Source organism: Trichosurus vulpecula, chromosome 3 (assembly GCF_011100635.1).
Source record: "Trichosurus vulpecula isolate mTriVul1 chromosome 3, mTriVul1.pri, whole genome shotgun sequence".
NCBI lineage: Eukaryota > Metazoa > Chordata > Mammalia > Diprotodontia > Phalangeridae > Trichosurus > Trichosurus vulpecula.
Window position 1 is genome coordinate 162,491,395 of NC_050575.1, and position 22,721 is coordinate 162,514,115.

At 41.3% G+C, this 22,721-nt stretch overlaps 1 protein-coding gene across 1 annotated transcript in view; it reads left to right on the forward strand.

Annotated features, from left to right (window-relative positions):
- The window catches only part of PTPA (protein phosphatase 2 phosphatase activator), a 32,475-nt gene that overhangs the window by 4,022 nt on the left and 5,732 nt on the right, over positions 1-22,721 (forward strand). The window contains exons 2-9 of the mRNA XM_036750979.1: positions 1,021-1,118; positions 3,324-3,410; positions 12,059-12,184; positions 13,417-13,534; positions 15,271-15,370; positions 16,160-16,284; positions 17,271-17,371; positions 22,429-22,536. Of these exons, the coding sequence (XP_036606874.1) occupies positions 1,021-1,118; positions 3,324-3,410; positions 12,059-12,184; positions 13,417-13,534; positions 15,271-15,370; positions 16,160-16,284; positions 17,271-17,371; positions 22,429-22,536 (863 nt within the window). The remainder of the gene's footprint in view (positions 1-1,020; positions 1,119-3,323; positions 3,411-12,058; positions 12,185-13,416; positions 13,535-15,270; positions 15,371-16,159; positions 16,285-17,270; positions 17,372-22,428; positions 22,537-22,721) is intronic.

A 22,721-nucleotide genomic window follows, 5' to 3' on the forward strand; every position in this document is an offset into this window, starting at 1 on the left:
TTATTTGGAACTCAGCTAGCACTTTACCATGAAAATGATGTTGTAAATGTTGGTAGGTTCCTGGACTAACTTATTTATCCCATAACTAACTTATTTATCCCATAGTGTAGTTGAAATTAATAATTCATTGCTAAAAATACTAGTTTGAATTGTAGGTCCTGGGAGCAGGGGTCCATACTTCCAATAGCAGGGCTCATGCTAGATAACAATTTATAGCTCAAATGTGGCATCTTATAGATCAAATGTGGCACAGCCAATCAGTGCCCTCATACTGCCCTGAAAGCCTCCCCGCCCCAACTTTGTCGCCCTACTGGAGTTTGTCCTACCACCTTGAATGTTCCAAAATTACCAAATTGCTTACCCTTCAATCACACCTCCCTTTTCTTTAGTGTAATAGACCTCAGTTTATGTATTAGGGAGAAAGGATTGAATCTAATAAATGCCAATATGATTCTTTGGTTTTTCTTTCAAGAGATAATTCCATTTTTGAAGAGGAAGCTTATAGGGTTCTTTTAAGTGATAAAATTTCAGGAAGTAAAACAAAGTGGAAGGGAATATCAAGTAATGTGGGAGAATGTATTTTTTTGGGAAAGGATCACTAAAATAGGCATACCGATCCTGCCTAGGCCTTGTCCCAGGTTGGCTCTCTCCAGATAGTTCTGTTTTTCACAGCTTCTTCCCATCCTCAACTTTTGAATCCACAGATTTTTTTAGGAGTCCCTTTGTTTCCCATAGTGGTTTGTTTGAAATGGTTGACTGGGAAGAAGGGAGGAGCTAAAAGCAAGAAATCATCTGTTGTGTGTATTAGTCACAAATTGAATATGTATTTTATAATTTTTTTGTGAAGAAATGCAAAGGGAGGACATCACTGGCTTAATTTTGACAAGGTTTTTTGCTTTGGTTTGAGAATGGATGTCTGTGTTCATGTTTAAAGTGTTAAGACTAGGAGGTATCTGGGCCCGAGAAAGAATCTGACCTCCTGATTCAGAAGCTGTTTGCTTTTTCTTTTTCTTCATTCAGACTCTTTGGAGGAGTCCCCTCCTACTGCTCATAACTTCATGATTCCAAAGAAGGAGATAAATACAGTTCCTGACATGGGCAAGTGGAAACGGTCTCAGGTACAAGTGGGCAGGGTCGGTGGGGGAAGGACTGGATGTTTCAGAAGATATGCTATAGGGTCAGAACTGAAATGGGGCTGCGATTCTGTTCGGAGAAGTCACTCTTTGTGCTTAGGGTCTCGTGGATTGGGGAATTCAGGTCCCAGCCTCACTTGCCTGTAGAGTATGGTCCATCTAAACATGAGTTTGTTGTTGTTCAGTCGTATCCAACTCTTGGTGACCCCATTTGGGGTTTTCTTGGCTCATTTTATAGATGAGGAACTGACGCAAACAGGATCGAAACAGGGCAGACCCAGCTAGAAAGTGTCTGCGGCGGGATCTGAACTCACAGTCTTTTTGACTGTAGGCGTGGTGCTCTATCCACTGCTCCACCTAGCTGCCTTAAACATTGGGAGGGAAACTATTATTTGATCTTCTACAGGAAAAGTACTCTGGAACGTAAACTTCTGTAGAAGGTCTTTTGGGTTTGGGACCAGGAAATTTGCCCTGGTTCTCATGAGCCATCAGTATAGTTGCATTTTGTTTAATTTGCTGAATTAGCATATGAGAAGCTAAGTGATGGAAGACTGGGCACTCAAAAACCATTTTTGTCCTTTGCTTTCTTTTTGGAGTTTTGAAAAGTAGGAGGCTTAACTTCTCTTGGCCTGAATATAGTCCTGAAGTTAGAGTCTTGGTTAAGCCACTTGGTAGACCTCTTTAACACCTAAATTGGTTTCTCCATATGTTAAGTAGCTGCATTGCCTCATTATCTAGGGCAGGATGAGCCTCAACTGTCAAATCTCTGGAGATCTTGGCTGATTAGCAAGTAATGTTAAGTTTCAGTGGATTAGAAGAGAAGGAAGACAATTGCTTTCATTAGTGTTGATTGTGGAGATGTTGTAATGGTTATCTATATTCTTGTAATTGTATTTTACCCATTGAAGCTATATATGGATGAAGCCAAGAATTCTTTTTTTTTTTTTTTTGGCCCCAGAACTAAGTTGTTTGGCTGTGTCACAGCCTGACTCTTCTTCTGTCCCTAGGTTACATTAAGTGGATTTGGACTAGGGTGTTAGGGACTTGAATCAGCTTCAAGATTATTTCTTTGAGTGTAGATCAAGAGTAATGCAAGGGCCCCACGGGCATAGTATTCACAAACATATGCCCTCCTTTTCTGCTGTAGAAGTTCCAGGGATGTGTGGATCAAAGAAAGTCTCCCAGTCTGATGATGCATGCACCTAATTTTTTTTTGTTTCACTTATTTCCCATCGTGTTTTTTTTCCTCACTGTGTTTTTTAAGACTTTAATTCTTATTATATCAGCAGGAGGTAAATTCTGACTTGGAAGGAGATTCCCTGGGTACAGTCTAGTATGGTAGCTTTCTTTACATTTAGCCTTTGCCTTAGCACTTGGTTGTTAGTTGGGTGCATACTCAGACAATTGGATCCATGTTGTTTCTTGAGGAAGGAAGTCTTTGGAGAGAGTTTTTATAGAAATCTGCCTGACTCTGGCTTGTAGATTCTGCCCCAAGGTGTTCTTTTATTATTGGCCAAAGAGGAACACCGCCTTCCTAGATGATGATTATTTGCCAGCTCAAAGTGCTGCTGGAGAAGCAACTCAAATCTGGGGGGATGAGGGAGGAAAGAGAAAAAGAGGTCCTGAAGGGGCAGGCAGTAGGTAGATTGTCTTTAGTAATTTTTTCAGGAACTTCTTAGTATTAGGCATGTCATATATTGCTTATCCTTATGGTAGCTTTAACCTTTAGATTTTGGGTAATATGAGGAACATAGATGGAAACTGGGATATGTGTGCAGAGGAGCTTAGTAGTTATTGGTTTGATTACAATGGGAGCCTGCTTCTCTACCCTTTGTGAGAAGTGGTCTCTGCCTCATCCAACCTTTATGAGATGGGCTAAAATAAAGATAAAAAACAGACATATAGTTGTTGGAGGGCCTGGGTTGGGGGAAGGGGCCGTGTGGTATTGTGTGTCTCTGAGTGATTCATCCACTGAAGAAATTTGTATTTTTCAGAGTACCTAGTGTTTGGCAGGTGGGGGTGGATGGGAGAGAATTTAGGTGCGGTGTTATTGTCTGCAACCAGGGCTTAAGAGCCTCGGAGCACCTTGGTGTGATGTGTGCTGAATAGTTAGAGATGAGAAATAATCGTTACAGACCTTTATGTTAGGTTCAAGGTGATAGGGCTGATTCTTTCTCTCTTTCTCTGCAGGCATATGCAGATTACATTGGTTTCATCCTCACCTTAAATGAAGGGGTTAAGGGGAAGAAGTTAACCTGTGAATACAAAGTCTCTGAGGTAGGAGAAAGCAACTTCTGTGCCATTTTAAGGGTAGTTTGTTTGGGGGGGGGTGATAAAGAGGAAGTTGGAGTGGTAAAGTGCTCTGTCTATTCATTTATGATACAGAATTCCTATGGATGCTATAATCCTATAGGTTGTTTTGCCCCAGAGATTTTTAATTAATTTCCATTGGTTGGGTTCTGGGCTTTCCACAGCCTCTCTGATACCTTTACCCCAAGTTTCACCAGGACAGCTTTCATCATGTCCTAGGACATTAAAGTCAAAGCTGAGTTCTAATTGCTCAGCACCACCTGTTTTGCATCTACAGCCTAAGTCTGTGTTGGGTAATAATAGTTCCTGCTTATGCTCCAGTTTCACCACCTATCCTGCAGATTAGGCAAGTTTCCCATTACTGGGAGAGTATTGAATGGCTTTCTGATTTGTATAGGTCCCCTGACTTAGCCTAACAAGAGCTAGGCCAACTATCCTGACAGTGAGCCAATTGGACTGGTGTTTGAATTGTTTTGTTCCCATCCCCAGTATCCCTTTAAGTCTAAGGGTTGTTGGCTTCATGACAAGTTAACACCTTTTGACATAACTATTACCTTGGGGGAAATGTAGTGGGATAGACTTGAAGTCAGGAAACCTGAGTTTGAATCCATACTTTCCTGCTTAATCATCATGTGACTTTGGGTAAGTTATTTTTCTGAACCTTGGTTTCTTCATCTATAGAAGTTGAATAATAATACTTGTTTTACTTTCTATCACCATATCTGTGAGGAACATGTTTTATAAATCTTAAAGTGGGAGATGGGGCCAAGATGGTGAAGTAAAGGCAGAGACTCGCCTTAGCTCTCCCAGATTCCCCTCCGTGCAATTTTAAAATATTGCCTCGAAACCAATTCTGGAGCAGCAGAACCAGCAAAAGGTGTGAAACAATTTTCTAGCCCAAGACAAATTAGGAGGCGAGTAGGAAAGGTCTGTCTCCCTGGCATGAGAATGGAGCCCTGGCAAACCAGCAGCAAGCCTTGAGGCAACTGAAGTGGCTGGGATAGAAGCTTCTGGAGCTCTTAGCCCACAGACAGTAAGGGAGTAAGTAGACCCTTTGCTAGCACTGAGTGCTGGACTCTGTTACATTTCTCATATGCAGTTCTGGGTCTCAGTCCTAAGGCAAGGAAGAGCCTTGTGACCTTTGACCCTGGTCACAGTTCCAGGGTCAAAAAAAGAGCTTTTGAGTGCTCACAGACCAAAGCATAGGCCAGGAGATCAGTGACCACACCTCTCCTTAGATCATACCACCTTGGAAGAATTGAAAACTTACAAACCCTGAAAACAGCAGCATAAAAAATCTGAAGCTTGAGAAAATGCCTCTTCTGCCTCAGGAGCAGAACCCAACTTTAACATAGAGAAAAAGGCTGGAAAAAGAGCAAAAAAAAAAAAAAGAACCTGACCATAGAAAGGTACTATGATGACAGGAAGATCAAAACACAAACTTAGAAGACAACTTAAAAAAAAATTTAGTTTATAACATTCAGTTTCACAAGCTTTTGAGTTTCAAATTTTGTCCCCCTGCCTAACTGCCTCCCTCCCCAAGAGTGTGTGCAATCTGATACAGGCTCTACATAAACATTCACATTAAACATATTTTCATATTAGTCATGTTGCAAAGAAAAATTGTAACCAATGGAATGAGCCACAAGAAAGAAGAAACAAAACAAAACAAAAAAAGAGATAGAACAAATAGTATGCATCGATCTGCATTCAGACTCAGTAATTCTTTCTTTGGATGTGGATAGCACTTTCTATCTTGAGCCTTTTGGGAGTTGTCTTAGAACCTTGCATTGCTGAGAAGAGCCAAGTCTATCAAAGTTAGTCATCACGCAGTGTGGCCATAACTGTGTAGAATGTTCTGGTTCTGCTCCCCCCACTCAATATCAGTTCATATGAGTCTTTCTAGGTTTTCCTGAAGTCTGCCTGCTCATCATTTCTTATAGCACAATAGTATTCTATTACATTCATATACCACAACTTGTTCAGCCATTTCCCAGTTGATGGGCTTCCCCTCAATTTCCAGTTCTTTGCCACCACTAAAAGAGCTGCTATAAATATTTTTGTACATGTGGGTAAAAGACAACAATTTCAAAACAGCTGTGTGCAAAAACCATAGCTCATGGTCACCATCAATTCATTTGCCCTTACTCCAGTTAGCCAGAGGACACAGTTAACTCAAGGTAAAGGCATTTACTAAGTCTCATACTATAGCAGCAGCGTAAAACATTTCCTTTAAAAGCCTAGGATTCTCCCTCAAATATACACAGGGCTAGAAGCCAGAATTGAGACTCTGCTTTGTTCCTGGTATCTGAGCCACACAATTGCTGCTTGCTTCTTTTCTAACTTTTAGGAAAGTTAGATACTATAGATAATTGGATAATATTGAATAGGAATAGAAAGGACCATACCTATTTCTCGGCTGCATCTTAAAATAACCTGATCATGTATTAGGGCATAAAAATGTTACACGTAAATGTAGAAAAACAGGGGGAAGAGGAGGGAACAACTGTGCAAAGCCTCAAAAATGTGGATTGGTCTCAAAAAGAATTGTTGGAAGATCTCAAAAAGGATTTTAAAACTCAAATAAGAGGAAGAGTTGGGAAAAGAAATGAGAGTGAAAATCATGAAAAAAGGAGTCAACAGCATGGTAAAGGAGGCACAAAAACATACTGAAGAAAATTACACCTTAAAACACAGAATAAATCAAATTGTAAAAGAGGCACAAAAATCCACTGAAGAGAAAAAAAGCAGAATTGGTCAAATGGAAAAGGGAGTACAAAAGCTCACTGGAGAAAATAATACCTTAAAAATTAGAATTGGGCAGGTGGAAGTGAATGATTCCATGAGACATCAAGAAACAATAAAACAAAGTCAAGAGAATGAAAAAATAGAAGAAAATGTGAAATGTCTCATTGGAAGAACAAATGATCTTGAAAATACATTGATGAGAGATCATTTAGGAATTCCTAGACTGCCTGAAAGCCATGATCAGAGCCTAGACATCATATTTCAAGAAATTATCAAGGAAAACTGCCCAGATATCCTAGAACCAGAGTGTAAAATAGAAATTGAAAGACTGTATTGATTACCTCCTGAAATAGATCCCAAAATGAAAATTCCAGAGCTCCCAGGTTAGGGAGAAAGTGTTGCAAGAAGCCAGAAAGACACAATTCAAATACTGTGGAGCCACAATCAGGATAACACAAGCTTTAGTAGCTTCTACATGAAAAGACTGGAGGGATTGGATTATGATATTCTAGAGGGCAAAAGAGCTAGGCTTACAACCAAAAAATTACCTACCCAGAAAAACTGAGTATAATACTTTGGGGAGGGGAATGAGTATTTAAAGAAATAGAAGACTTTCAAGCATTCCTGCTGAAAAGACCAGAGCTGAATAGAAAATTTTATTTTTAAATACAAGACTCAAGAGAAGCATAAGAAGGTAAACAGGAAAGAGAAACCATAAGGGATTCAATAAGGTTAAACGTTTTATATTCCTACATGGGAAGAGGATACTTGTAACTCCTGAGAACTTTATCATTATTAGGGCAGTTAGAAGGAGTATACATAGAGGACACAGGTGTCTGTGATGGGATGGTGAGAAAGAGGGATTCACTGGGAGAAGAAGAGGGGTTAAATTATCTAACAAAAGAGGTGCAAAAGAGCTTTTATGGTAGAAAGGAAGATGGGGGGTGGTGGCAGGCAGCACTTCAACCTTACTTTCATCAGAATTGGCTTGAAGAAGGAATAACATACCAACTCAGTTGGTTATAGAAATCTGTTTTACCCTACAGGGAAGTAATAGGCAAAGGGGATAAGAGAAGGGAGGGGGGACTCATAAAATGGAGGGTAAATTAGGGGAGGTGGTGGTCAGAAAGAAAACATTTTTGAGGAGGAAACAGAGTGAAAGGGGTGTGGAGAGAGAGAATAAGTTGGAGGGATATACACAGCAATCATAACTATGAATGGGATGAACTCACCCATAAAAGGGAAGTGGATAGCAGAGTGGATTAAAAATCAGAATCCTACAAAAATTGGGGGAAAATTTTTACAGTAAGTTTCTCTGATAAAGGCCTCATTTCTTAAATTTTAGAGAACTGAGTCAAATTTATAAGAATAAGAGCCATCCTCAATTGGTAAATAGTCAAAAGATCTGGACAGTTTTTAGAAGAAATCCAAGCAATCTATAGTCATGTAAAAATGTTCTATATCACTATTGATTAGAGAAATGCAAATTAAAACAACTCTTGAGTTACCACCTCACACCTATATCAGATTGGCTAATATGACAGAAAAGGAAAATGATAAATGTTTTAGGGGATGTGGAAAAATTGGGACACTAATGCACTGTTGGTGGTGTGGTGAACTGATCCAACCATTCTAGAGAGCAATTTGGAACTATGCCCAAAGGGCTATAAAACTGTACAATCTCCTTGACCCAGCAATACTTCTGTATCCTTAAAAGATTAAAAAAAAAAGGGAGGGAAGGACCTATATATACAAAAATATTTATAGCAGTTCTTTTTATGGTGACAAAGAATTGAAGGGATACCCATTAATTAGGGAATGGCTGAACAAGTTGTGCTTTATGATTGTGATAGAATACTATTGTGCTATAAGAAATGATGAGCAAGATGGTTTCATCTGGAAAGACATGAACTGATGCAAAATGAAATGAATAGAACCAGAAGAATACTGTTTGTTTTTGGAAATAATATTTTATTTTTTCCAATTACATGTAAAGATAGTTTTCAGCATTCATTTTTTATAAAATTTTGAGTTCCAAATTTTTTCTCCCTCCCTCCCATCCACCCTCCCCAAGACAGCAAGCAATCTGATATAGATTATACATGTGCAGTTATGTAAACATATTCCCACATTAGTCATATTGTGAAAGAAGAAACAGAACAAAAGGGAAAAAACAGGAGAACATTGTCAATAGTAACAGCAATATTTTGTGATGATCAATTGTGAATGACTTAGCTATTCTTACAATAAAATGATTCAAAACAATTACAAACTTGTGGTGAAGAATGCTGTCTACCTCCAGAGAGAACTTGAATATGATTGAAGCATACTTTTTTTTTTACTTTATTTAAAAAAAATTTTTGACTCTGTTTTCTTTCATAATATGACTAATATGAAAGTATGTTTTGAATGACTGCACATGTATGTAACCTATATCAAATTGCTTGCCTTCTCAGTTAGGGAGGAGGAGAGGAAGGGAGAGAATTTGGAACTCAATTAAAAAAAAATAAATGTTAAAATTGTTTTTATATATAATTGAAAAAAATAATTTTAAAAATAAACAAAAACATCTTAAAGTGTTGTATAAATGTGAGCTAATATTACTTGGGCTAAGGTTAGTGATGGGGAAGGAGTTAAAGAGGGGCTTTATAATTACTTAAGCAAATCCTTGTTTGCCAGGGTGCTTTCTGGCTTTGATTGTTGTTGAGACTCCAGTGTTAAGTGCTTTTGCATGCATTTTTTTTCTTAGCTCCAATATTTTTTTGATTGAGACCGTTCTAGGGGTAGAGAGGCAGAGGGGATTTGCTCGGTCTCTAGGTCTCTAGAGATATAGGAGCAGCTACAAATAGCTGGTGAGGATAGCATGCAGTGTAGTTCAGTTTGAGTTGAGGGCAGACAAATGGGTTGTACTACTTGCCCGAAGCTATGGAATACAATGATGAGAGTAGCTGCTTTGTCTTCCCTAATCTCCCTGTACTTCCCCCCAGAGATGGGTGCATTTTGGTACTGGGAAGAATTGGCAAAGTGCTCTAGAGAAATTGAAAGCAGGAACTGTTCTTTTTGGTGGGAGGGCCCTTGACTTGTGCTAATTCAACCTTTCTCCTGGACCCATTCTCTCTGCCTCCAACTAGACAATAGGCAGTTTGCTTTTTTCAAAGAGAAGTCCACAGAAGCTGAGCGCCTTTTAATTATTCAACCTAGCTGAGCCAGTGGCTCTAGCTAGCCACCAGTATGCCCTTCAGCTTAATCCCCTTCAGCTCGCCTCTGGAGGCCAGAGGCCTAGAGAAAATCCAGGTTTTGTTGGGTCTTTTTCAGCTTGTAATAGCTGCTCAACTTTGTGCTGTGGAAATTATGTGGGGTGAGTTAGGTCTGTTCTCAGACCCTCCCAATAACCTAATTCTCTATGCATTGAAGTCTGAGCAGCAACTCTGAGTCGTTATGGAGGTGCCTTTATCTTTCCAAGCAGGCAGAGAGGGAAATTTCCCCTCTTTCAGGAATTCCAAATTTCTTTTGTTTGCAAAGGTAGGTTGAAGCAGGGGGGAAACGGGGGAAATACTAGGTTATCGAAGCATATACTCTCCAAGTATACTTAGTAGCCACCAAGGAGTGTCCAGATGTTGACTCTGTCTCATGCAAAGGATCCTGAATAAACCACCCCTGTCTATGTCTGTCTAAGGACATTACTACTCATATATACAAATATATACAGATTTTCTACAAACTCACTGACTCTGAAATTGCCCTTCCAGCTAACATAGTTATTCTTTATCTCTAGGGCTACCTAAGTTTAGATATTGCCCACATCTTTGTACATTTTGATTAGCTAGCCCTAGCGTGATTCTGTAATCCATTTCTAGTCTACTACTTACTTCTCTGTGTATGACACTTTTCCTCACCTGCTTTCTTCAATCCATGGTTGAGGCCTGTTAGCTTTTGCAACTTTCTTGATGATAGAATTGTTTGTCTACAAATACTGTTTGTCCATCTACTGTCACTTTCCCCTGCCCTGTGATTATGATACTTTTCTTACCGCATTCTTCTCATCTCCCTTTCCCTGGATGCTCAGCTTGAAATCTTAGATTCCCCTTCTTTTTTATAGCTCAAGATAATCAGAATTTTCCCTTTCTATTTTATAGGATGTCTGAGGTGAAGGATTTGCCATAATGACATTTTACTCCCAGTGTAGAAGGGGAAGGATATTTTCTGGTTACCCCTATAAAACACCTTTCCTTTTCTCTCTCTTTAGTCTTGAGACCTGAACTGAACCTTCAGACTCTAGTTTTTCCTTTATTGGGCAGCTAGAGGAATCAGCTACTACTGTAGAGCCCTGAAGAGACTCCCTTCTTCACCCCTTTCCTTCCTAGAGGTCACCACACACCTTTGATACCCATTCTTTCTTATGATGGTTTGGGCAAAAAGGGAGATGGAGGTCACTTTCTACATGGACCACCTGTTGCAGTTGAGAGTTGATAATTATGTATGTATGATAGTTCTAAAGGAAGCTAGTTATTGCCTGTATTTGGTTATTTTTATCGAGGCCTTTCATTTTCACATCACTTCCTTCTTAATATACCACCCTGCTTGAACTCTCCCTTTTAATAAAGAAAAATAACTAAGCAAAACTAAAAAAGGGCCTGAGTCTGATAGCATATGCCAAGTCTGCATCCCTAGTTCCTCACATCTCTACTGAGAGGAAGGAGATGTATATTGTCATCATCTGTTTTCTGGGACCAAGATTGGACATTATAATTAATCAGTTTTATTGACTTTTGGTGTTTTCTTTTACATTATTGTAGTCATTGTGTATATCTTCTCATAGTTCTTATTTCGATTTGCCTCAATTCATACAAATCTTCCTCGTGTTTCTTTGAATTCTGTTATTCATTATTTCTTAAGGTACAGCACTGTTCCATTCTTTTCATATACCAGAATTTATTTAGCCATTGTCCAGTTGGTGGATATTCATTTTGCTTTCAGTTTTTTTGCTACCAGAAAATGTCAAAGCATCATAAACTCATACATTTAGAACTGAAAGGGACCCTAAAGGCCATCAGGTCTAACCCCCTCATTTTACAGAGGAGGAAACTGAGAGATGGAAAGGTAAAATGGTTTGCCTAGGGTCACACATCTAGTAAATATCTGAGCAGGGATTTGACTTCAGGTCTTCCTGACTCCAAGTCCTAGGCTCTGTCTGCTACACTAAGCTACCTTTTCTTATCTGTGTCTAGTGCCTAATGCAAGTGTTTAATATATGAATGAATGACTGTTAAATGTAAAGAGCTCTTAGAGGTAATAGAGTCCATATCTTCTCATTTTCCTTTGAGGACAGGAACCCAAAGAAGTGAAGTAATGTCCCTGTGGTGACACAGGTAGCGTGTTAGCAAAGCTGAGGTTTCAATCTAGGCTCTCTGACTCCGAATTCCGTGTCCTGTTATACCACACTAAAAATCCTACATGTGTGCATAAGCCTGTGCTCTTAAGACACTGAAATAGGCAGTTATGTAACCAGGGTTCTTTAGTTAGTTTGTGATTAGAGTCCTGGGGTCCTGACTCCCTGCCCAAGACTTTAAAAAACAAAGTCACCAGACCTAGTAGGGCTTGCTTGGAGCCATTGATCTTGTTCATTATATTCCCTGGTTGAAGTTTTAGGACAATATTTGTTTTGTAAAGGGAATCTAGCAGGGTGCTTTCTTTCCCATTTGTTTGAGAATACTTTGTGTACTATTGGTACTAATTATTCTTTAAAAGTTTGATAGTATTCCTTGTAAGTCCATCGGACCTAGGAGGTTTTTTCCCCCTTGGGTAGTTCCTCTATATCTAATGCTATTGCTTATTGTATTCCGTTCTTTCTGTCTTGTCTCATACAGCCCATTAATAAGCTTGTCGCTCTCCTCAACACATTAGACAGATGGATTGATGAGATCCCTCCCATGGATCAGCCCTCCAGATTTGGGAACAAAGCCTTCAGGACTTGGTATGCTAAACTTGACCAGGTAAGCATTTTATATGTACTGGCCTAGTCAGGAGTGGGTGGTGTAAAATTGGAATTGAGACATATCAGGGATCAGGGTATCCTGACAGTTGTGAAGGGGAAAAAGTGCTGTCCCCAGATATTGGGTGAGCCTTAAATTAGGGTAATCTTTGGGCATCTAGATATAATGCATATCTTCAATTCTTTTTTTTTTTTTAACATTTTTTTAATTTTAGAGGGGGGAAGGCAGGGCAGTTGGGGTTAAATGACTTGCCCAAGGTCACACAGCTAGTAAGTGTATCAAGTATCTGAGGTCAAATTTGAACTCAGGTCCTCCTGACTCCAGGGTTGGTGCTCTACTCACTGCGCCACTAGCTGCCCCAAATCTTCAGTTCTTCAGGAAGGGAAAAAGCTTTTTGTTGCCTCAACTTCTTCCTGTTTATTTAAAAAATGTAATAAACACTTACTGTATGCTTAATACTGTGTTAAGTAATAGGGAAGATACAAAGGTTAGGTCATAGCTCCTACCCTCATGGAAATTACAGTCTAGGGGATTAAGATGAACACAGATATGCCCAACATTATGGAAATGAATTAGAGAAGTGCAAAGTAAAGTGCTATGTGATATCTTAGGGGAAAGTTGTAGAGAAGGTGGCATTTGGATTGAACCAATTAAAAAAAGCATTTTGGGCATGGGTGTATTGCATAAATAAAGGTGTAGAAGTTCTTGGAGTATTTGGGAGCAGAGTAGTTCATTTTGAGTGGCACATATAAGGCATGAAATGAGGGAATTGGAAAGGTTGAATGCTGCCAGATTGTGGAGAGCCTTGAAAACCAGGCAGAGGAGTTTGTACTTTAGTCAGAGTAAGGGAGTGGAGGCCTTACAGCAGAGTTCTCTTACCTTCCCCTAAGAAAGGACAGAAGTCCCTTTTAAAGCTAATCTTTTTGTCGGCTATTTCAGTCTTGAGCTGGGTCAGCTCTCCTTAATGTGTCTATGAGGAATCCTTTTCTGTGCTATTTCCACAGCTTCTCTCCTTTGGATTCAGGAGAGGCTGCCATTTACAATGGCCAAACAAGGGAGTGAGGCAGAGGTATAGAGGCTAGCCACTTACTGGGGAGGCAAGTGGGATTGATGGTGGATGGTTTTTTCCCCTCTACCTCCCCTCCCCTCTTTCTTTACTTTCATGTTTCTCAGCTGCTGCCCATTCTGAATGCTGAGCAATATGGTACTAATTCTCTATCTTGTTTTATCAGGAAGCAGAAAACCTAGTGGCCACAGTGGTCCCTAGTCATCTGGCAGCTGCTGTACCTGAGGTGGCCCTTTACCTAAAGGAATCAGTGGGAAACCCTACCCGAATTGATTATGGCACAGGTAATTTACTCTGGCCTGGGACTTGCAATCTTTAAGGGCCTTGGATGGTGGGAGATGGTGACTACTTTGCTTCATCTTTGTCCTTCTTAAGGTTGCCTTTTTTCTTTGTTTTTGTCTGTCCTGCTGCCATCCCAGGTAAGCTGGGGTTTTGGTAGCTTGTGTCTGTGAAATGTACCTTTCATGAAGTTTGCTATATTCCAGAAATGAGAAGCTTTGGACAGGAGCAGCGTTTTGTGTCTGAGAGTAGCACATGGCTGGTGTGGTACTAGTTTGGTCCACCAGGGGGAAGTTTTGCCCAAAATATGAGTCCCAGAATAGTTGCTTTTTCTGTTCTCCCCTTCAAGATGGATCTCTGTTGCTGTTAACCTGGTGCAGCTTTTCTTCTCCTTGGCATCTTCAGGCAGCATTCTGTAGAACTCTGCAAAGCTTCTTGAAAGGCTGGTTTGCTCTTGGGGCTTATTCTTGGTTTCCTTGCATTTTGACAAATGCTTTCCCTGAAGTACTGTCTTCTTGACTGATGTTACTAGGTTCCTTTTGGGGCTTCCAGGCTGACTTTGACCTCATGAAGAAGGTCAAACCTTAAAAAAAGTATATTTTCACTCCAGGTATCCATATACCCAGGGAGACTTGGAAGAAATGGACTTGTCTTTCTTTGTCTTTGTTTTGCTTTGTCTTTCTTCCCCATCCTGAAATGTACAGCCCTGTAAGCTCCTTGTGTTAGCAGTAGCTCAGGCCTCCAGCTTTGGCTAGTACTTAGGTTTTTAAAGCAAGAGCTTGAGAAAATCCAGCTAGACCTTGCGTTCCTGAATACATTTTGTCTTGACTTGTTCCCTAGATAGAGGGAATACTTAATAATTGCTTTGAGTTGTACGTTTGGGAGGATTTGACCAAGACCCAAAATTAAAGACTGCAGGTAAACAAGATGGCTGTGTGTTCTTTTTGAGTCTCTTGTTTTTGATCATTGCCATAGTCGGTGGTTGGTCGAGGTTTTGACTGGTTTGAGGCCTGAATGGTATTTATTGAGGACATAAAATGTGTTAGGCCCTAAAGAACACACATTCCACTAATAATGAAAATAACAACAACATTTATACAGTGCCTACTGTGTGCCAGGCGCCATGCTAAGTGCTTTACAAATTTTATCTCAATTGATCCTCACAACCACCCTGGGAGGCAGATGCTATATTGAGGCAGACGATTAAGTGGCTTGCCCAAAGTCACCCACCTAGTAAATATCTGAGGCTGGATTTGAACTTGGCTTTCCAGGCCCAGCACTCTATGCACTTCCGTGAGTGTGTGCGCGTGTATGTGTGTCTGTAGAATAGGGAATTTAGTGTTGTGCTTGAGGTTGAAGCTGTCCAGGCAAAGCCCTAACAATTAGCAGTTGATTTTTATCTGGCCATCCCAACCTAATGTGGTGACTGTGGGGAGTAGAGTTCTTAGTATTCAATACGGGATGAATTATGTGTATCAGATGATATGTACTTCTATCTTTTTTTTTATAGCTGATAGCTCAGACATATTTAGGAATGAGTTTACAACATTGGTGGAGCTAAAAGAGGCCTAATCTGTTTTGAGTAGAGAAGAGCCTGTGTAACTCAGTATATTCCCTTTGTTAATCCCATTTCTTAATCTTTCGGGGATAGTCTAGGAGAACAGGAAGAAATCCCTTTCCTTTTTTATGGAAGTTGTGGTTTCCTTCAGCCTGTGGTTTTTTTTTTCTCTCTCTCTTCCAGGTCATGAAGCGGCCTTTGCTGCCTTCCTTTGCTGTCTCTGCAAGATTGGAGTCCTCAGGGTAGATGATCAAATGGCCATTGTCTTCAAAGTATTTAATCGGTGAGGGAAAGGAGGAACTGGGCCTGATGGGGATGGAGTTTGTTTCCTTGCTATTGTCACACTGGGACCCAGGAATAAAGATCGAAGATCGAGGGAGTCTGATTACCATGTTGTTCTTTAGTTTTTCTGGTTTTCTCTTTTCTCCAAACGTTCATTCTGCTGATATAGTTTAGTTATCTCCTCGGTAAACAGATGCCAGAGAAGAGTTGCCTATGGTTTTTCGCCACCTCGTAGTATCTCAGTACGCTTGAGCAGGGGTCCTCATTGCTTTATTCCAAATGTTAATGTCATACATTCTCTGACCCCCTGGGAAGTATTCGCAGTTAGCATTCTTTTCACTTTAGAAGGTAAAGCACTTCTCAGAAACACCAGACACGGATGAAGCAGATGAGGAGATGATGTTTTGAGGGGATGGGGGTGGGGAGTGAAATGATCAGCTTTAAAGGGAGCAAGGGGATAGGGAATTTTGAGCTAGAAGGACCTCTATAGATTAGTCTAATTTTTCATTTTATCGATGAAGGAGCTGAGGTCCAGAGAGTTTGACTTGGCCAAGATCATATAGGAAGTCAGTGGCAGAGCCAGGATTAAGGTTTAGGTTGCCTGACCTGAGGTTTAGGCCTTTCTTCAATATCATATGAGTTCTCAATATGTAAAAATAAGACTTTTTACATGTAGGTTTTAATCAAAATAGGATCTCCTTGCTCCCAAGCTATCTCTTTTGCCCCATGTTCTCTGGTATAGAAGAGTCACAAATCTGTTTTATACTTTTTCCTATCTTTTTCACCTCAGGTACCTTGAGGTTATGAGGAAACTTCAGAAAACCTACAGGATGGAGCCAGCTGGAAGCCAAGGAGTGTGGGGTCTAGATGACTTCCAGTTTTTGCCCTTCATCTGGGGCAGTTCTCAGCTTATAGGTACCAAAGAAGACTCTTCCTCCCTCTTCCCCAGGGCATTCCTCTATCTTCCTGTACTGCCCCTCCTCCTTCCTCTTTCCCCTTTTACCTCCTGTCCAGAGCCCAGCACCTGGCAGCCAGTGACAGCTTGTGAACTAGGGTACTAAACCAGCTATTGACTGAGGCTGTTTGTTGTTGACCTTCTGCTGTGAGTGCCGGTGTGGTGATGCTGTGGGAGGAGGAGGCAGAGTGCTGGGGAGATAATGGGAAGTGACAAGGACTGAAGGAGCAAGGCTTCTTGCTTAGTGCTTAATGGGTTGATGGGAAATTTAGATCCCAGCTCCTGGTGGCAGCTGTGGCATTTTTATATTTAAAATGAGGGATACTCTTGGCTTAGTGACCAGAAAGATGTAATGTCATCCTCTGTTGTTATTGAGCAGTATGCAGAACCCATCAAAAAATATGTCATTCCCCATTTGTCTCCCCCGCCCCCGCCGACTTCTTAAATCAACTAATGATTTGTTAAGGTCCATGTCAAACCCAAGGGTAGGCATACTTTGACTCCCAACTTCTGGGTCAACTCATTTTGGCTGAGCAAGACTTGAAGAAAAGAGAGTTGCTTTATTTTCCATTTTGCTTGGAGTATATCAGCTGCAAATTCTATGTCCAGATCAGGCACTGATTCTTCGGAGTCTGTCATGGCCTCTATTTGTCTCTAATAGGCAGATAGGAGTGCTGGACCTGGAAGCAGAAAGACCTGAGTTAAATCAAGCCTCAGACTCTTACTAGCTGGTCACTGACCCACTGTTTGCCTCAGTTTCCTCATCTATAAAAATGGGAATAATAGTAGCACCAACGAGGCAACGTTTGTGAAATGTTTTCTAAACTGAAGCGCTGTGCGAATGCAAGCTGTCATTATCATCATCATTATTGGTAGCTGGGTTGTAAAACTGGCATTGAGAAGGAGTCCATCGTTTCTTCACTATGGGGTTTTCTACCTTCCTTAGAGCACCCCCATCTGGAGCCTAGGCACTTTGTGGATGAAAAGGCGGTGAATGAGAATCACAAGGACTACATGTTCCTGGAATGCATCCTATTTATTACTGAGGTGAGGAGGACTGTGGTTTTCTTTTTGGGGGTGGAGAGAATATGTAGATGGCATTCTCCAATTTAGAACCTTCTTGTGAGCCTAAGTGAAACATGACCCTTCATAAAGGTGAGCTTTTGAATCTAAGATAGGAGATAAATTGGATCTGAGGAGTCATGGTATCAGTTCCTAGGGAGACTGAGAGGAGATAGTAAATAAAGATAGTTTATGGAGAAAGAAAGCTTCCCCTTCAATTATCAAGTGATGATTTTATGTTGGACATTTAACAGACCATATACCTAGTGAGGTCCCTTTCCTCTAGGAGCTTCCATTCACATTGTAGGTCCATAATTTCTTAATGCTGGTACGGTTAGTTTTGATTCTTTCTCCTCTTAAAAAAAAATCTAAGGAGCAGGAGGAGCTGGATGTACCAACATATATGAGCTGCTTGTACACACGTATGCCTGGAGGCTCTGGTTATTTTAAGAAATGCCTTCTAGCTTTAGGCCCATGTTCTTGCTAGATTGACAGAATTGTGCACATTGTCACTGTTCTTGTGGGTTATATCCCACTCAGCCCCTCTGAAGTCTCAGCTTTTTAAGAAGGGACATTGATTAGTCTGTGATACAAAAGTTACTCCGTAGTCATTGTTAAGCTTTGGCCTCTTTAGAAATCAGAGGTTAAAAAGGAAAAACATTTTTTTCCCCAAACTAGCAAAGAGAATCTGGAGTTGGTGGCTGCTTGGCCAGTTCTTCATTCTAGGAGAGGACCAAGGTCATTGGGGATGGGGAGACCCAGATGAGAGGACTCAGGTAGTGCCTGGCTCACTGCTTTGAGAGACAATAACATGTTTTTGCTTGTGTTCAAAGTGGAAGTGAGAATGTCTACAAAAGGAGGAAACTGAAATGAGAAGAGCCAGGGTAGGAGAATTTAATTTGGTCTTGTAGAACAGTCTTTTTCTTCTTTCAGTTTTTTAGTGAGTAAAAACTTGAGTGGGGCAGCTAGGTGGCGCAGTGGATAGAGTGCTGGGCCTGGAGTCCAAGCAAGTCTTATCTTTCTGATTTCAAATCTGGCCTTAGACACTTACTAGCTGTGTGACCCTGGGCAAGTCCCTTCACCCTGTTTGCCTCAGTTTCCTTATCGGTAAAATGAGCTGGAGAAAGAAACAGCAAACCAGTCCAGTATCTTTGCCAAGAAAACCCCAAATGGGGTCATGAAGAGTTGCGTATGACTGAAAAAAGACTGAACACCAACAAAAACATGAGCCATTTAGTAGATGTTTTAGCTCTCCCTGTTAACTGTAGGCTCCTGGGTTTAGGCAAAGCTGGGGTGGTCTGAAATTCACAGTGTGTAGGAGATTACAGTTCATATTTCTGATAAACAGCTTTTACTGAAATTTGAGTTGCCCAGTTCCTGCAATAAAAGGAAACCCATTGACAGCCACTAGGTGGCAATAAAGGCATGTTGAACACTTAGGATTTGGTGAAGTTGAAAAGGGTGGGAGCCAATGTATAAAGGTGGGGAGGGTTAAAAGTTTTTTCTTTCTTCATGTCTTTTTCTAGCTCTCTTTCTCTATGTTTTGGGCTTTAGTCTCCTTATTTCCTGCTCTAAAGCAATATTGGTAGTTGAACATTAGGAGTTATACTAGGCAAGGGCCTGATGCTGGTGAGGATTCATTTTGATTTACACATTTACACAGAAGAAATAGATGAATGTGAGTAGGGATACTGTATACCTGGTAATTCTCTAGTAGTCTGATTTGTGCATTTTCTCTTTCCCTCCTCCATATAGCACCACCAGACCCACTTCCCCCAACAGTCCTTCACTACTGTGTGATTGTTGAGTGACCAAATCTTATTCACTGCAATAAAAAGGAGTGCATATGATACTTGTGGAGAATGAGAGGCTTCCATCATACCTGGAGATGGGGGTCTTAGGGAAGAGCTTAAGGCTTTTAGAGAAGTCCAGCATTTTGAGTTTATTATATGGTTTGTGGATTAAAAAAGAAGCAAACCCTTATAGAATTAGTTAGAGATGGACTTCCCTCCAAAATCTCCCTAGAGAGAGAGCACCATATACCAGGGAGGCTCTTAGGGAAGTCTCAGTTCTTTGGTGACCTTGTGTATCCTAGATATTGGAGACTGTTCTAGGAAGCCTGTTGCCCTGGGAAATGTAGTCTTGGTGCCTTTAAGAGCCTAGGGCAGGCAGGAAAAGAATTTCAGTTTCAATCTGGCTTCTAAATTTGGAGTTTTGGGAAGGGAGGGATCAGATTTCAGCTGGAAGGGAAGGAGCTGACAGGAAGGCACTGCACAGAGCCTTCCCTCCCTCTTCTGCCCCTTCCCCTCCCCCCCCCCAGCTTTCCTCCCCTTCCCCCCCAGTTACTGACAGAGGAACCATTTACAAAAGGCCGATTCTCTTGGGAGCAGAGAGGCAGGAACGCAGCGTCTGTGAGTAATTTCCTGCTCAATATGGCTGCTCTGACTCACTCAATTCCCCTGGGGTCACTGCGGGACTGCAGCTTGCTTGCCTGCTCTAGTGCTTGCTCTCTCTTCTCCCTTTGTGGCTAGAATGAGCTAATTTTTTCTTCTCACCCCTATTCCTTCTCTTCCCTTCCCCTCTGCTTTCCCAAACAATTATAACTCTCCTTGCAGTGACCCAGCAATGGCCAACCTCCCTCAGAAATGGGCCGGTTCCCACCATGTTGGGTGTTTGGTACTATTCTTGTTCTCTTTTCTATTTCCTTTTCAGCCTTTGTGGGGAGGGGATTTTGACTCAATGAGAGCATGACCAAATCCTATCCCAGCAGACCAAAGAGGCCTTCTTGGGAATATTTCACCAAGATACAGTGTCCTTGGGTATGAATGAGGCACCGCAGAATTAGCTGGAGAGCTTTCATTTCTAACCTTACCACTTTCATTTGGGGATATATACTTGCACTGGGTCGGTTCCCAGAAGCCCATGGAATAAGGAATTTGACTTGCTGCACAGAGTAAAGCATTGGCGTTCCAAAGCATTTCTCCATTCACCTAGTTTTAACAAGCATTTAAACTGTTTGTAAAACATTTCAAAAACCTTGAAACTGTGTAACAGTGCTGGTTATCATCATCATCATCATCCTCACAAAAAAATTATGCAACCTGGTTGCTCTCCTCCCCCCCACCCCCCAGTCAAGTTGAGATGACACAAACACTTGTAAATCAACTGAAAATCAAACAAGGCTCTGTATGTATGATTGGCCAAATGAATGCTATGGGTAGTAAATGCTATGGGACACAAAAGAAAGGAGAAGGAAAGCTCCATGGAGCTTATGGGATGTAAGCTGGACTTGGAAGTGTAAGTAAAATTTGGATTGAGAGAAAAGAGTTGAGATGATGTTCTAGTCAGGGGAAAGCAGCACAGACAAAGCCACGGGTGAGAGCGTGGTGTGTTTAGGAGCCTCTGTGTTGGCATTGCCTCCTCTGGAGCTGGGGGCTGCTTCCTAGTGAGTGCAATGATTATGGTCACTGAACTTGTACATCTAGCATCTTTGGGGGCCTAATGTTTTGTGGTGTATCCCATTGAAAAGAGCTGCTTTTCTTGATTGAAATATTAAATGGTCTGTAAGTCATTGTAATTGGAAGGATGCTGCTGCTTCAGGGTGTGATTTCCCAGTACCTTAAGCAACAATAAGACATAGGACTGAATGAATAATGTCCGAGTTCTAATCCTATTTCTGCCCTGGTGTCCATGAAACCTTCATCATTAGCAAAATGCAAAATCTTTATATCTTAGTCAGAATAAACAAAGAGAGAACCCCCTCACATCAAGGCCTGGGGTAGGAGGAGGGTCAGGATTATACGAATGAGAGGAAAAGAGAATCATTGTGAAGGACTTTGTTTATTTGCCATACATAAAAAGGAACTCTATCCCAACAGGTAGTAGGTTTAGTGCTTGTCTTTCATCCCCAGGAACAGGGTTAATGATAATGCACTAGCCTAAGGCTGTTGCTATAATATAGGACCTGACATACTCATTTGTCAAGCTGAGCTCTGCTCTGGGTCCTGTTCTTCTGGCATATGTTCTGGGTACAAGGTAGCCCTGATATCCCCAACCTTTCCATGAGTTAGGAATGTCTAGATACATGTAAGGGTAGAGACTAACTGTTCAGTTAATAAATAAAAATGTGTTTGCCTCATGATGGTAGAAAGATCTACTCAGGGAAATAAAAGCCTCTTGGCCTCCGTGCTGTGGTTTCTGATGTCATGGGAACTTCTCTCAGCAAAGCAGACTACTGAATTTTTTTTTTCTCTCCCTGAGGGGCTGAACCACTCTCCAAGGAGAAGGGGCCAAGGAGCAGAATGGTCCTTGTGATAGTGCCTGCTGTTTGCTGCTGCCTGGGTTCTTTCCACCTCTCTGTTGTGGCTGGTAGAGAAAGCTTGGGCTAGTTTTTAAAAAAAAAAAAACCTTCTCAAATCCACTGTACCCCAAAGACCTTTCTGCCACATGTAGTGCAGTGTAATACCTCTCTTAGTTTTTTCACCCACTTCAACCATCCGAAGACAGAACCTCTCTGTGCCTTCCTTTCCCTTCCTCACTCCCCCCTTCCCAACTCCCCCTTCCTATCCCTACCCTGGGCTCTGTGGCAGGTATAAGCTGAGAGCTTCTATCAGAAGGAGGCTATGCTTTGTAATGCTGTGTGTGTGTTTGGGGGGGAGTTGTTTATCTGAGTGGGAATGAGTCATAGTATTGGAAAGCTCAGCAGTGTTGCACTAGGGGAATGGATGGAAGCTGTACCAAGTGCTAGAATGGGAATTTTCTCTTCCTGTGTCTGCTGTTTTGGTGGCAGTGGGGGAGACCATTTCTATCAGACAGGTATATGGGGCAGAAAGGTGGTTGTCAGGGGAGGCAAAGAATTCTTGTGTAAAGATGGAAAGGGGATAAGCATGTACAAGTATAAAACCAGGACCAGGGTCACCCTGTTTGTTTGAAATCAGTGTGACTCTGAGTCACTGTGGCTATGGATAAACTTCCCTGCTGGCTTGGTATACCCCCTCCTCCCCATCCCCCACTTCCTTGAACTCTTCCATTGTCCCTTCCAGATGAAGACCGGCCCCTTTGCTGAGCATTCCAACCAGCTGTGGAACATCAGTGCTGTACCTTCCTGGTCCAAAGTGAACCAGGGCCTCATCCGCATGTATAAAGCTGAGGTGAGTTTTGGTGGGAGATCTAGTCAACTGCCTACTCTTCCTATTCTTGATACAATTCAGTCCCTGGAGACAATCATTTCTTCCTCTTTTGTGGTTGAAATTAGGACTATACTCGGTAGAACTCTAAACTGCGAGTCAGAAGACCTGGCTTCTTAGGGTCTGCTGTCTTAGTGACTTTAGTCAAT